The 13,089-nt window shown below is 42.0% G+C and overlaps 1 protein-coding gene across 3 annotated transcripts in view; it reads left to right on the top strand.

Moving 5' to 3' along the window:
* The window catches only part of OTUD7B (OTU deubiquitinase 7B), a 71,583-nt gene that overhangs the window by 22,657 nt on the left and 35,837 nt on the right, over positions 1–13,089 (top strand). For 2 of the 3 annotated variants that reach the window (XM_050749868.1, XM_050749878.1), the window contains exon 2: positions 11,360–11,510. In XM_050749868.1, the coding sequence (XP_050605825.1) occupies positions 11,426–11,510 (85 nt within the window). In that variant the 5' untranslated portion in view covers positions 11,360–11,425. Of the gene's footprint in view, positions 1–11,359; positions 11,511–13,089 lie in introns of those variants that run through there. The other variant, XM_050749887.1, reaches the window with a different exon arrangement.

Raw genomic sequence — 13,089 nt, 5'->3', positions numbered from 1 at the left:
CAGGGCTAGTTCCTGAGACCTTAATGTTGTGTATCCACAATAGCATATGATAAATTGTTTTGGGAGTGGTTATATGACGAGTTGAGGTTTTTTTTTTTTAACTCCATGTTTGACTTAGGGGGAGAAAGTAGACATTCCCCAAGTATATCCTGCATTAGAGGTAGAAGTATGCAGGGTGAGTAGAAGGATATATAAACATTTCCTTCCAATAATAAAAAAATGGACAATATACATAAGATTAAGAGACTATTACAAAATCTTTGAACCTGGAATGAGTAGAAGTAGTAAGAGGTACAGGTGGGGAAGGTAGGATTGGTAGATGAAGACATTGGGATTCCAGTAAATATGTATGAAATTGCTGTTCCTGGCGATTTGGAATGAATGAGCTATGTAGCTGTGTTTGTACATCTAGGAAGGGACAGATACTTTTCTTTTGCTGTTATTTTTGAGGGACCATCTGGTGGAAGGTACAACTAAGGGACCCCCTTTAGAATATTTTCTTGAAGGCTTGAGTTGAAAGACACGGGATTGGAAATGATAGGCTGAGCACTGTGTGTGTGTCAAGACTGTGTTTTGGAAATGGTTGTGGGACTGAAGGGTTTGTTTGGGAGGGGTAGAGGAAGCTTTTAAAGGAAAGATACAGGGAGGGGGCTGTGTTGGGCACCAGTGGAGTGAGAGAGTGTATGGGAAGGAATTGGGCAGAAAGAAGGCAACTGACAATTGTTGAGGATTTATTGTGTATCAGTAAGCTGCCCTAAGGCTTTACGTATGTTATTTAATCCTAACAGGAGGGCTGAAATGCATACATTTCCCCGATTTTATACATGAAGAATCTGAGGCCCAAAATGGTTATATTACTTACCTGTGATTACACAGCCCTTAAATAGTAGCTCTGGGATTGGAACCAAGATCTGTCTGAATCCACAGCCAGTTCTTTCTTCTGATGTGGAATTGAGAGGGGTTGAAGCAGTGAGGGTGGACTTCCACATGGTGGACTGCTCGTGTTTTCTTAGTCCTCCTCCCTGGACGAAATGTGGCATTGTGTGTGAGCATATGTTCTCTGGAGTCAGCTGGGCTGGATTGATAAAAATCCTGGGTCTGCCACTTTTACCTGTGTTGCCTTGGGTGTATTACCCAACCTCTGTGAGCTTTAGTATCTTCCTCTGTGATGTGGAGTAACAATACAAACTTCTTAAAGTTGTTTGGAAGTTTAAATGAAATAATATCTAAAGCTTTAAAGCATATTACTTTCTTTCTCTTTTTACTTTAAGACTCATCTTGTTACCTCTGGATTGTAACATTTAGTGTTACATAGATCCCTTTAGAGTAGGATTGGTCTGGATTCAGGACTAGATCCACAAATAAAAGAAAAATAGGGTAAAATTGGTCATATTTTCTAAGAAGGTTATATTTTGTTTCTTTGACTTAAAGGACCCATATTAACTAAAGACAATCTGCCAAGACAATTATTCATCTCTCCCTCCCACCTAATCAAGAATTATGTGAAAGTTCTAAGTGCCTCTGTCCCTCCTCTTTCTCCCTGTCTGGATTCCTTGGGACTGACATCATAGACATGGAGGAGTCTCTGACTTTTTAAAGTTTTTGACAGTCTTGAATGTTGTGGTTTTCCAGTGAGTTTTGGGAAGAGTTGGAGAGGACTCAAATGCAGTTCTAATGCTTCAGTGGAATCAGGAGATGGGTAGAGAGTGAAAATGTGGAAGCTTTGGGGGATGTTGTAAATGAGAGAATGTAGGGTCAGTAGTTTCTCTGGCATTTTAATAGAGCTTTATTATCCATGATCTTTAATTTTGGGTCATTTTTCTCTGTCACTAAGTAAGTTGGACACTTGGAGTATGCAGACTGATTTTAATATTATTCTGAACTAAACAATGTTTAGGAAGAGAAATCTGTTGCAAATAAAGTTGTATAACAATCTTAAACAGATGTCTTTGAGATGAGTTACTGTTTTAGACTTGTCTGTGTACAACACTGATAGACTATCAACAGTACCGTGTGTGTGTGTGTGTGTGTGTGTGTGTGTGTGTGTGTGTGTTATGGGGTACCATACAAATATACTTCAGTTCATCTGAACAAAAATTGAGTGCCTGCTAGGTGCTTGGATGCTGGGGAATATTGGATGAACAAGCCAAGATTCCTGCCCTCAAATTGTTCCTGGTTTAGTGGGGAGACAAACATGTGAATAAACACAACTACCATGCAGGGTGATAAACATTATGATAGAAGTAGAGTACAGGGTGCAGTGGGGGCACCAAAAAAGAAGTAGGCAATTTAGGAATTCAGAGAACTTTTGCAAATGAGGTAGTATTTAAGTTAGTTTTAAAGAAGAGGTAGGAATTCACCTGCTATACCTCGGAGTTACTCTAGTTAGAGGGAACAATATATGCAAAGGGACTGAGATTTGAAGCACATAGTACACTTGGGGAACTCCTAGTACAAGCGAGGGAATGATGGGAGGTAGAAAAGACTGAAGAGTTAGGTAGAGCCAGATCATGAAGGGCCTTGTTTGTGCTGTATAGATTTTTTTTTTTTTTTTCCCATAAAGGGTCTCCTGTATCCATCAGGCTGAGTGCAGTGGTGCCATCATGGCTAACTGCAGCATCAACCTTCTGTGCTCAAGTGATCCTCCCACCTCAGCCTCCTGAGTAGCTGGGACTACAGGCGTGCGCCTCCACACCCGGCTAATTAAATTAATTAATTTTTTTTTGTAGAGATGGGTTCTCGCTGCATTGCCCAGGCTGGTCTTAAACTCCAGGACTCAAGTGATCCTCCCTCCTTGGCGTCCCAAAGTGCTAAGATTATAGGTGCAAGCCATCATGAGCCACCATGCCCGACCCTGTATAGGAATTTGTTTTTTTGTTTGCTTGTTTATTTTGAGATGGGGTCTCGCTCTGTCACCCAAGCTGGAGTGCAGTGGCGCAATCCTGGCTCACTGCAACCTCCGCCTCCCAGGTTCAAGTGATTCTCCTGCTTCAGCCTCCTGAGTAGCTGGGATAAAAGGCGCATGCCACCACGCCTGGCTAATTTTTCTATTTTCTGTAGAGATGGGGTTTCACCATGTTGGCTAGGCTGGTCTTGAACTTTTGACCTCAAGTGATCTGCCCACCTCGGCCTCCCAAAGTGCTGGGATTACAGGTGTGAGCCACCGCGCCTGGCCCCTGTATAGGAATTTGGATCTAGGCTTTAGCGATTGAAAATCCACTGAAGAATTTAGAACAGTAGGATATAATACTATGATACTGGCATTTTAAATTGCTATAGTGGTTGCCTGTGGAGGCCAATCAATTGATGCAGAGAGGTAGAGGGAGGAGTAAGGGAGCTATTTCCTGGGTCCAGGTTATGAAAACCTGAGAGAATAAAAGAGCTGAAGCCTATGGAAGGTTTTGCAGGGATTTGAGAGATATTTAAGGTAAAATTAGTAAAACTTAGTGAAAGATTATTTGTGTGGATACGGCAAGAGAGAAGTCCAGGGCGGCTCCCTGACTTGTGACTTGGATGATTGGGGACTATTTGCTACAATATGGAGTACTGGAAGAGGAATAGTTTCAAAGGATGGGAGCAGAGATGAGAGAATAAGCTCTTGTTTTTATGTTCTGAGTTTTAAGTGCCTGTATGATTCCCAGGTGAGGTGAAAAGAATTTGGGGGTGCAGATACGTTTGGAGTCATGAACATGTGGGTGCTTAGGGCTGTGAATGAAGTTTCAATGAGAAGATGGAAGGCCTAAGGCTAGAATGGTGGGTGCACTAGGTTTGGTTCAGGGACAGAAATGGGAGTCCACAAAGATGACCAAGACACAGGGCCAGAGAAGCAGGAAGAGTGGTCAGTAAGTATCAAATGCTACAAAGAGAGCAGAAGTAAGGATGATTGTGATGATCTTATATATAAGCCAGTGCCATTCTCTTTCTGCAGAAGCCTATTTTTGTAGGTTGAGGACAAGGATTTTTGCAGGGAAGAGGAGAGTAACCACCAACAAATAGGAGCAGGGGAGGAAATATAAAGGAACCCCTCTTGCTTTGCTTTGTAATTTTTTTTTTTTTTTCTGTGAAGTAGGAGGCAAGGTCATTTACCAGGAGTAAGGGGAGGTGATGTGGATTGGGTGGGAGGCTCAAGGAGCATGGTGAAGTATGGGATAGTAGCTCAGAAGATTGATTGAGGTACTAAGGTTAAGCAAAAGATAGCAGTGTTTCAATAAAAGGAAAGTGACTGAATAACATGTTAGTAGTCATATTGCTCTGCAAGGTTAGCAGGGAAGTTAGAATGTGGGATCCATCCAAGTTGGACAGATGAAATGGATAAGGGAATTAAATTTTCACAGGAAAGTAAATTAGGTGATCAATTATTGGTTTTACTTTGTTAGGCAAGAAGAGATAAAGTGGAATCTATCCATTTTTCTCAACCTTCACTGCTTTTATCCTGGTTTAGCTCTATTTTGCAAGAATTTTCTAATCAATTCTCTCCATAAATCCACTGTGCTTCTTCCAAACTCTTCTCATTGTAACCAGGGTGATCTTTTAACAATTCAAATCTGATTATGTTCTATCTCTGCATGCAACCCTTTGGTGGCTTCTCATTATGTTTAAGATAAGATCTCAAATCTTTAACAGGGTCCACTAGGCCCTCTCTTCATCCTTCGGTAGCACCATTCTCATCTTTATGCTCCTTCCTGCCACAGAACTTTAATGTTTCCTCTGCTTGGAGCATTCTTCCTTTCCCAATTTGTCTCTCCAATTGCTGCTTAATCTTTTTTTTTTTTTTTTTTTTTTTTTGAGACGGAGTCTCACGCTGTTGCCCAGGCTGGAGTGCAGTGGCGCGATCTCGGCTCACTGCAAGCTCCGCCTCCCGGGTTCCCGCCATTCTCCTGCCTCAGCCTCCCGAGTAGCTGGGACTACAGGCGCCCGCCACCGCGCCCGGCTAATTTTTTGTATTTTTAGTAGAGACGGGGTTTCACTGTGGTCTCGATCTCCTGACCTTGTGATCCGCCCGCCTCGGCCTCCCAAAGTGCTGGGATTACAGGCTTGAGCCACCGCGCCCGGCCCAATTGCTGCTTAATCTTAATTAATCTTAATTCGTAGATGAAACATAATTTCCTTGGGGAAGCTTTTCCTGACTGCCTATAGGAGATAACACTCCCTTCTCTAACATTTCTTTATTATTATTATAATTGTTTTTGAAAATATTTGAGAAGATTATGAAAGGCAGAAATGTTAGATGAATTGTGCAGGTGGATGTTGAAATTGCTCAGGAAGATGGTAGGTTTTTGTGGGTTTTTTCCTCCATGCTGGAAGCTTTTGAGGATAGGGATTGTGTCTAGTTCACTGTTGCGTTTTTAGTCCTGAGCATAGTGCTTCACACAGAGGCACGCCAAATACTTTTGTTGAATTAATGAATAAGGTGGTTAAGAGACTGGATGTCTTAGTGAGCAGGCAGGTTTAAAAGTAGAGAGAAGGCTGGGCGCGGTGGCTCATGCCTGTAATCCCAGCACTTTGGGAGGCCAAGGTGGGTGGATCATGAGGTCAGGAGATTGAGACCATCTTGGCTAACACGGTGAAACCCCGTCTCTACTAAAAATACAAAAGAATTAGCCGGATGTGGTGGCGGGCGCCTGTAGTCCCAGCTTCCCAGCTACTCGGGAGGTTGAGGCAGGCGAATGGCGTGAACCCGGGAGGCGGAGCTTGCAGTGAGCCGAGATCGTGCCACTGCACTCCAGCCTGGGTGACAGAGCGAGACTCTGTCTCAAAAAAAAAAAAAAAAAATGTAGAGAGGAAAAACTGTAAGGAGATGAGGTTGTGGCCAGAGTAAAATGTTTGAGTTTAAGATTAAGAGGTGGAATGGTTTCAGGAAATGGCAGGGTCCAGGTTTGAGTTGTTGTTGCGGAGATGGTCTTAGTATTAGAAGAGATTATGAAATTCTAAGGCAGAAATGTTAGGTGAGTAATGCAGATGGATACTGAAATTGCTCAGGAAGATGGTAGGATTTAAAGTTATTAAAGTGCCTTTGGTCCCAGCTACTCAGGAGGCTGAGGTGGGAGGATTGCTTGAGCCTGGGGGCTGGAGGTTGCAGTGAGCCGAGATCAAACCCCTGCCCTCCAGCCTGGGTGACAGAGCTAGACCTTGTCTCTAAATAAATAAATAAAGTTATGTAAGGCAGGTGTTTAAGTCTTTGATAAATATGAGAGATAGGTACAACCTTTTCCTATGGTGAACAAATTAAATGGGTAAGAATCAGGGCAGTTCCAGGAATCAGTAATGCGTGCCCTAGTGTGGTACAGTGAAAGAGCATGGGTTCAGACTATCTAGGTTCAGACTTTGGGCCACCTACCTACCTGACTTTTGAAGTCTTTTTTGTTTCTCTATTTATAAATTGGGAATGAGACCTGCTGCAAGAGTTTTGTCATTAATTAGTAAGAGTGTTTTGTTTTTTTTTTTAAATTTACTTTTTTTTTTTCAGATGGAGTCTTGCTCTGTCACCCAGGCTGGAGTGTAGTGGCCAGATCTCGGCTCACTGCAAGCTCCGCCTCCCGGGTTCCCGCCATTCTCCTGCCTCAGCCTCCCAAGTAACTGGGACCACAGGTGCCCGCCACCACATCTGACTAATTTTTGTATTTTTAGTAGAGACGGGGTTTCACTGTGTTAGCCAGGATGATCTCGATCTCCTGACCTCGCGATCCACCCGCCTTGGCCTCCCAAAGTGCTGGGATTACAGTTGTGAGCCACCGTTCCCGGCCGAGTAAGAGTGTTTTTAGAAGTGCTTAACTAATATTAACTTGTTAGTTTTTAATCTTGACTGCTGTCACTACTTCAAGATGGTGTGGAAGTGGAAGTAGGGGTGAGAGGCAAAGACAGCAGAAGCGAATTTTGAACAAGATAATTTATTCAGCCTGTTAAGTTTATGTAATGAGGTCAGCACAAATATTTATGAATGAATATAGATACAAGCAAGTAACGATATAAGATAGGATTTTATAAATAAAGGCCACTGTTTGGCTCATAACAACATCATGATGTTGATCTACAACAAATGTTTATGTAAAGAATGCTTTGTCTAATAATTTTGCGTGAAAATTCCATCATCCTTGGGAAGTAGGTTTTATTGTCCTGGAGAACAGAATCAAGACCGGTATGTGAAAGTTATAGTTGGGGTGTGAGGCTGGTGATAGCTTTTGTTTTAGTTTAGAAAAGCATTTTCTAACAGTTAAAACTATCCACTAATAAAGTAGACATTATAGCAGAGTAATGAGGTCCCTGTCAGACCTTGTATTCAAGTGGAGACTATGTGATTTATGTCAGAGATGTAATAGAAGGATTCTTGCATGGGGGCAGGTATTTGGATTAAGTAATTGCTAAAGGCCCTTTCAGTTGGAAGATGTTGATGCCAGGTGAGAGCTGTCTTTACACCATTCAGTTAACAAATAGTTGAAAACCTCCTCTGTTTTATTTGAAAGGTTGAAAGCCACTGGTTTTCTTCTTCTCCCCCTCCCCCTTCCCCTTCCCCCTTCTCCTCCTCCTCCCCTTCCCCTCCCCCTCCCCTTCTCCTTCCTCCTTCTCCTCCTCCTCGTCCTTCTCCCTGAGACTGAGCCAAAAACTGTGTTTGGTTTGGTTTGTTTGTTTTGAAACAGGGTCTCACTCTGTCACCCAGGCTGAAGAGTAGGGGCACAATTGTCACACACTATATAGCCTTGACCTCCCAGGCTCAAGCAATCCTCCCACCTCAGCCACTCGAGTAGTTGGGACTACAGGCACACACGACCATGCTTAGCTAGTTTAAAAAAGGTTTTTAGAGACAGGGTCCCACTATGTTGTCCAGGCTGGTCTCAAACTCCTGGGCTCAAGTGATCCTCCTGCCTCAGCCTCTCAAAGTGCTGGGATTATAGGCATGAGCCACTGTGCCCAGCCCGAAGTTTTTTTTTTTTTTTTTTTTTTGAGACAAAGTCTTGCTCTGTTGCCCAGGCTGGAGTGCAGTGGTGCTATCTCAGCTCACTGCATCTCTGCCTTCCTGGTTCAAGTGATCCTTCTGCCTCAGCCTCCCTAATAGCTGGGACTAGCCACCACGCCCAGCAAATTTTTGTATTTTTAGTAAAGATAGGGTTTCACCATGTTGGCCAGGCTAGTCTCAAACTCCTGATCTCAGATGATCCACCCTCCTCGGCCTCCCAAAGTGCTGGAATTACAGGCATGAGCCACCGTGCCTGGCCCAAACACTGTGTTTTAATCATTGGTTTGATATCTCCATTTGGAATTTGAAAAGCTTAAGCAAGGTATTAGTGGTGATGTAACAAAAGCTGTTGATCTCACCTGTTGGGTGGGTTTAGGTCAGGGTCCACAGCATGCACCTGGAGACATCAAATGTAAGAATGTGCTGTTAAGAAGTTTGGCTTAGTGCTTCAAATTTTTGCTAAAGAGCAAGGCATTCTAGATAATGTTGAGCCTCTAAATTACTTTGTTAAAATATGTTTTTTTAAAGAATAGCCTGTGTGCTATGTTGACATGTGAGGTCTATGATGCCATAACACTGGTTTTGATTCACTTCTCTCACTCAGAAGACTGGCTGTGAAATTGCCTACATGCCTATGGCTTAGTCAAGTCTTCCTTTTTGCTGAGCACCTGTTTGTGATTACTATTTTGTGTACTTATTGTATATTTCTCACATTCTTTCAGAAAGTTATTAAAATGGCTTTATAGTTGCATTGCTTTTTTTAAAGAGAGAAGATTGAAATTTATTTTGCAGCTATACACTTGGTTTTGGATTATTCATGTGTATAAATTATTATTTTTTTATTTTTTATTTTTTTTTGGGGGACGGAGTCTGGCTCTGTCACCCCGGCTGGAGTGCAGTGGCCGGATCTCAGCTCACTGCAAGCTCCGCCTCCTGGGTTTACGCCATTCTCCTGCCTCAGCCTCCCGAGTAGCTGGGACTACAGGCACCCGCCACCTCGCCCGGCTAGTTTTTTTGCATTTTTTAGTAGAGACGGGGTTTCACCGTGTTAGCCAGGATGGTCTCGATCTCCTGACCTCGTGATCCGCCTATCTCGGCCTCCCAAAGTGCTGGGATTACAGGCTTGAGCCACCGCGCCCGGCCGTGTATAAATTATTTGAGCTGGTACCACTTCCTGTGACCTAAGGCTGTGGCTAAAATGGGTTTGGAGAAGAAATTCTTGCCTATATTGGGGGATGGGAGGAGGATTTATTCATCTATTGATTCTGAATTTAATTCCTAATTCCTGAAGGTAGGGACTGATTTACTTTATAACTTGACATTTTGAATTTGAGGTATCTTAGACCAAAAGTTCTTTATGTATTAGTAATTCTTTCTGATAATTATGATATTGAAACTCAGGTAAATTTAAAATTGACAATATCTAGAATAATAGATAGTCAAAGATCATAGATCATGAGGCTGTAGTGAACTGAAGAAGTTTATTTTTTAAACCTTGAAAGTATCTTAGGAGTCATCTAATCCAAGTCTAGATTATAGAAGAGACAACTGAAACCCTGTAAGTAATCTGACCAAAGTCACCTAGTTAATACATATAGGTGTATGTAGGTAAACTCATATAGTGTGAGGGTGGTAAGAGTAGTGACAGCATGGTTGATGTCCCTTTAGAAAGGAGAGTTTTTAAAACTTAGAAATAGAAGGGTGATAAGAAGTGCCCTAGAATTTCTGATCTGCTAAGCTTCAAATTGGTTGGTTTGTTGGTAGCTGATGTGGAAGTTGGCTTAGTCATTGAATCATTTATTCTTCAGACATTTGACTACCTACTATATTGTAGATGCTACACTAGATCTTGGAGTTACAAAAATGAAGAAATCGTGTCCCTGCACTCACGGATCTCTTGTACTACTAGAACAGGACAAGAGAGAATAATTTCTATTTTGCCATCTCTCTCTCTCAAAAAAAAAAAAAAAAAAATCCAGTGTTAGCAAGTTCGTGACCTACTGGTTTTATAACCCACAAATCTTGTTTGTTTATTTGCCTTGTCACTTATTGCCTTCAACAATTATACTTTGACCTTTCCCAAAAGGCAGGGGATTGGTGGGTATGGTAGGGAAAGTGTACCTGGCGACTTAATGAATGAGTCTTCTATAGAAAACTGTAAACTTGGCAGAATTTGGTCAGAGATTGTTCTTCACTCTTACTGCTTCCCTCTGACTTTTAACCTCAGAGGAATGTTGGATTGGTGCCAGCTGTCAGGTCAGGGACATAATTTCTGCCAAAGTCTGAAAGAAGAGATCTTTTTCAGTTGAACTTATTTGGCAGTCATTTGTCCTGCGTGGAGAAAGACGTGTTTGGAGTAGATGTGTTTCCTGGGTTCATGAGGTTAATGGATAGAGATTGACTCTTGTTATGAACCTTTCAGGTCCCCACTCTGCTTTGTGGAGTAACTTATATTTAATTTAATTTAATTTTTTGAGATGGAGAGTCACTCTTTTGACCAGGCTGAAGTGGTGTGATCTCGGCTCAATGCAAAGTCCGCCCCACGCGGGTTCAAGTGATTCTGTTGCCTCAGCCTCCCGAGTAGCTGGGATTACAGGTGCCTGCCACCATACCTGGATAATTTTGTAATTTTAGTTGAGACGGGGTTTCCCCATGTTGGCCAGGCTGATCTCAACCTCCTGACCTCAGGTGATACACCTGCCTCAGACTCCCAAAGTGCTGAGATTAAAGGCGTGAGCCACTGCACCTGGCCTAATATTGTATTTTGAGTAGTTTTAGCTATCAGTTTACTCCTCTGCTAGCATCAAAACACTAGTCAACTCTGAAATTATCCAGTGTATAGTAATTGTTCATTCACTCAACAAATATTTATTGAGGGCCAGTGTGCCTAGCACTGTGCCAAGTGATACATGCAGGGGATATATTAGTGAAGGAGACATACAAGTTTCCTGCTTTCAAGAAACTTTTATATTAGAGGAGATGGCTAGACAGCAACTAATTAAAATAATTTGAGAGTATTCAAGTGCCAGGAAGGAAATAAACAAAGCTACCATGTTAGAGACTATTGCAGGTGGGGAGTTCTTCAGGATAGTAGCCTGTTGCTTCCTTCTTTAGTTTGGATAAGCAAACTCATGGTAGAAAAGCAGTACTCAGGAAAAGTACAGGAAAAGCATTTTTCAGAGTGGTATTACAGGTTACTGGTTAATGTAGATGTTGAGATATTAATGTTAATGAAGAGTTAGGAAATAAAATGTTACTCTTCATAATTTTAAAGTGCTGTATTTTAAAATTCAACTGAAATGAATGAGCTAGGATAGTTTCCCCATTTGGTTAGGAAGGTGCTGACATGGGGCTGTGATTATCCTGTTCCAGTGTAATTTGAGCCTTATGTATTTATTTATTCCTCAGGTGGATGCCTGAATTTTGATCTATGTTCTACCTACATCCAGCTGGCTGAAAGTACTTGATGATCACATGACCCTGGACATGGATGCTGTTCTGTCGGATTTTGTCCGTTCCACAGGAGCAGAGCCAGGGCTAGCGCGAGATCTCCTAGAAGGTGAGGAGTTGTAGGGGAGAATGAGAAAAAAGAAAGTAAAATGTAGTATTTATCATTAGGATGATTTGGAACATTTAAGGTGATCAGGAAGATACTTTGTGTATGGTAGGCCCTACAGTTAATTCTAATGATATACTTTGTGTGTAACCCATCATAATTTGAAATTTTAAAATCCCTTTTTCACCTTGAACTTCCTGGGGTAGTTTTTTCCACTGTCAGTTTATGCTCAGGCAGTGCAAGTGAAATTTTATATTAGTTCATTACAAACATAATTTTATTTTATTTTCATTTATTTATTTATTTTTGAGACAGTCTCGCTCTATTGCCCAGGCTGGAGAGCACTGGCACGATCTTGGCTCACTGCAATCTGTGCCTCCCAGGTTCAATCAATTCTCCTGCCTCAGACTCCCGAGTAACTGGGATTACAGGTGCCTGCCACCACATGCAGCTAATTTTTGTATTTTTTAGTAGAGTTGAGGTTTCACCTGTTGGCCGGACTGGTCTTGAACTCCTTACCTCAGGTAATCTGCCTGCCTTGGCCTCCCAAAGTGCTGGGATTACAGGCATGAGTCACTGTGCCCAGCCTAAAAACATAATTTTAGATCTTTAAGACTTCCTCTTTATATATAAGTGTCTTTAGGGTTTTCATGATGGGATCATCCATGGTTTTGTTCTTTCCTTACATAACATACATTACAGGTAATTCTATGTTGAGTAGATCAATTTAATGTTTTCATTTTGCTGCTTTTGTTTACTTATATCTTTATATACATAAGTTTGAATGTTCTAGATTTTTTAATTATTATTATTATTGAGATGGAGTTTCGCTGTTGTTGCCCGGGCTAGAGTGTGGTGGTGCAATCTTGGGTCACTGCAACCTCCTCCTTCCCGGGTTCATGCAATTCTCCTGTCTCAGCCTCTGGAGTAGCTGGGGTTACAGACATGTACCACCACACCCAGCTAATTTTGTATTTTTAGTAGAGATGGGTTTTCTCCATTTTGGTCGGGCTGGTCTCGAACTCCTGACCTCAGGTGATCCACCTGCCTCAGCCTCCCAAAGTGCTGGGATTTCAGGCATGAGCCACCGTGCCCAGCTGAATATTCTAGATTTTAAGGTCCTGAAGGGTTAGAATCATGTCCCTAGGATTCTTTATTTACAGTCACAAATAATAGATGGCAATATGAAAATATGTAATGACACAAACAGGCAGGCCTATGGGGAAGGGGCAAGTTCTTAGCATACATAGGTAATATTTTAAATTGCCAGCCCTTAACAAGGTGTGACAATTAGACATTTGCTTGGCTACCTGTGAGGAGAGCATGAGTTTGGAAACAGAAGATCAGGGTTTAAATTGCAGTTTAGTAATTCAGTATAGCTTTGCCTTTAATTTGCATTTTCTTTTTTTTTTTCTTTTTGAGATGGAGTCTTGCTCTGTCACCCAGGCTGGAGTGCAGTGGCGCGATGTCGGCTCACCACAACCTCCGCCTCCCAGATTCAAGCGTTTCTCCTGCCTCAGCCTCCCGAGTAGCTGGTGGGACTACAGGTGCCCAGCTAATTTGTTTATTTTTAGTAGAGATG

Source organism: Macaca thibetana, chromosome 1 (assembly GCF_024542745.1).
Source record: "Macaca thibetana thibetana isolate TM-01 chromosome 1, ASM2454274v1, whole genome shotgun sequence".
Classification (NCBI taxonomy): Eukaryota; Metazoa; Chordata; class Mammalia; order Primates; family Cercopithecidae; genus Macaca; species Macaca thibetana.
Note: the sequence above shows the minus strand (reverse complement) of the source record. Positions and strands in the feature narration are given on the sequence as shown.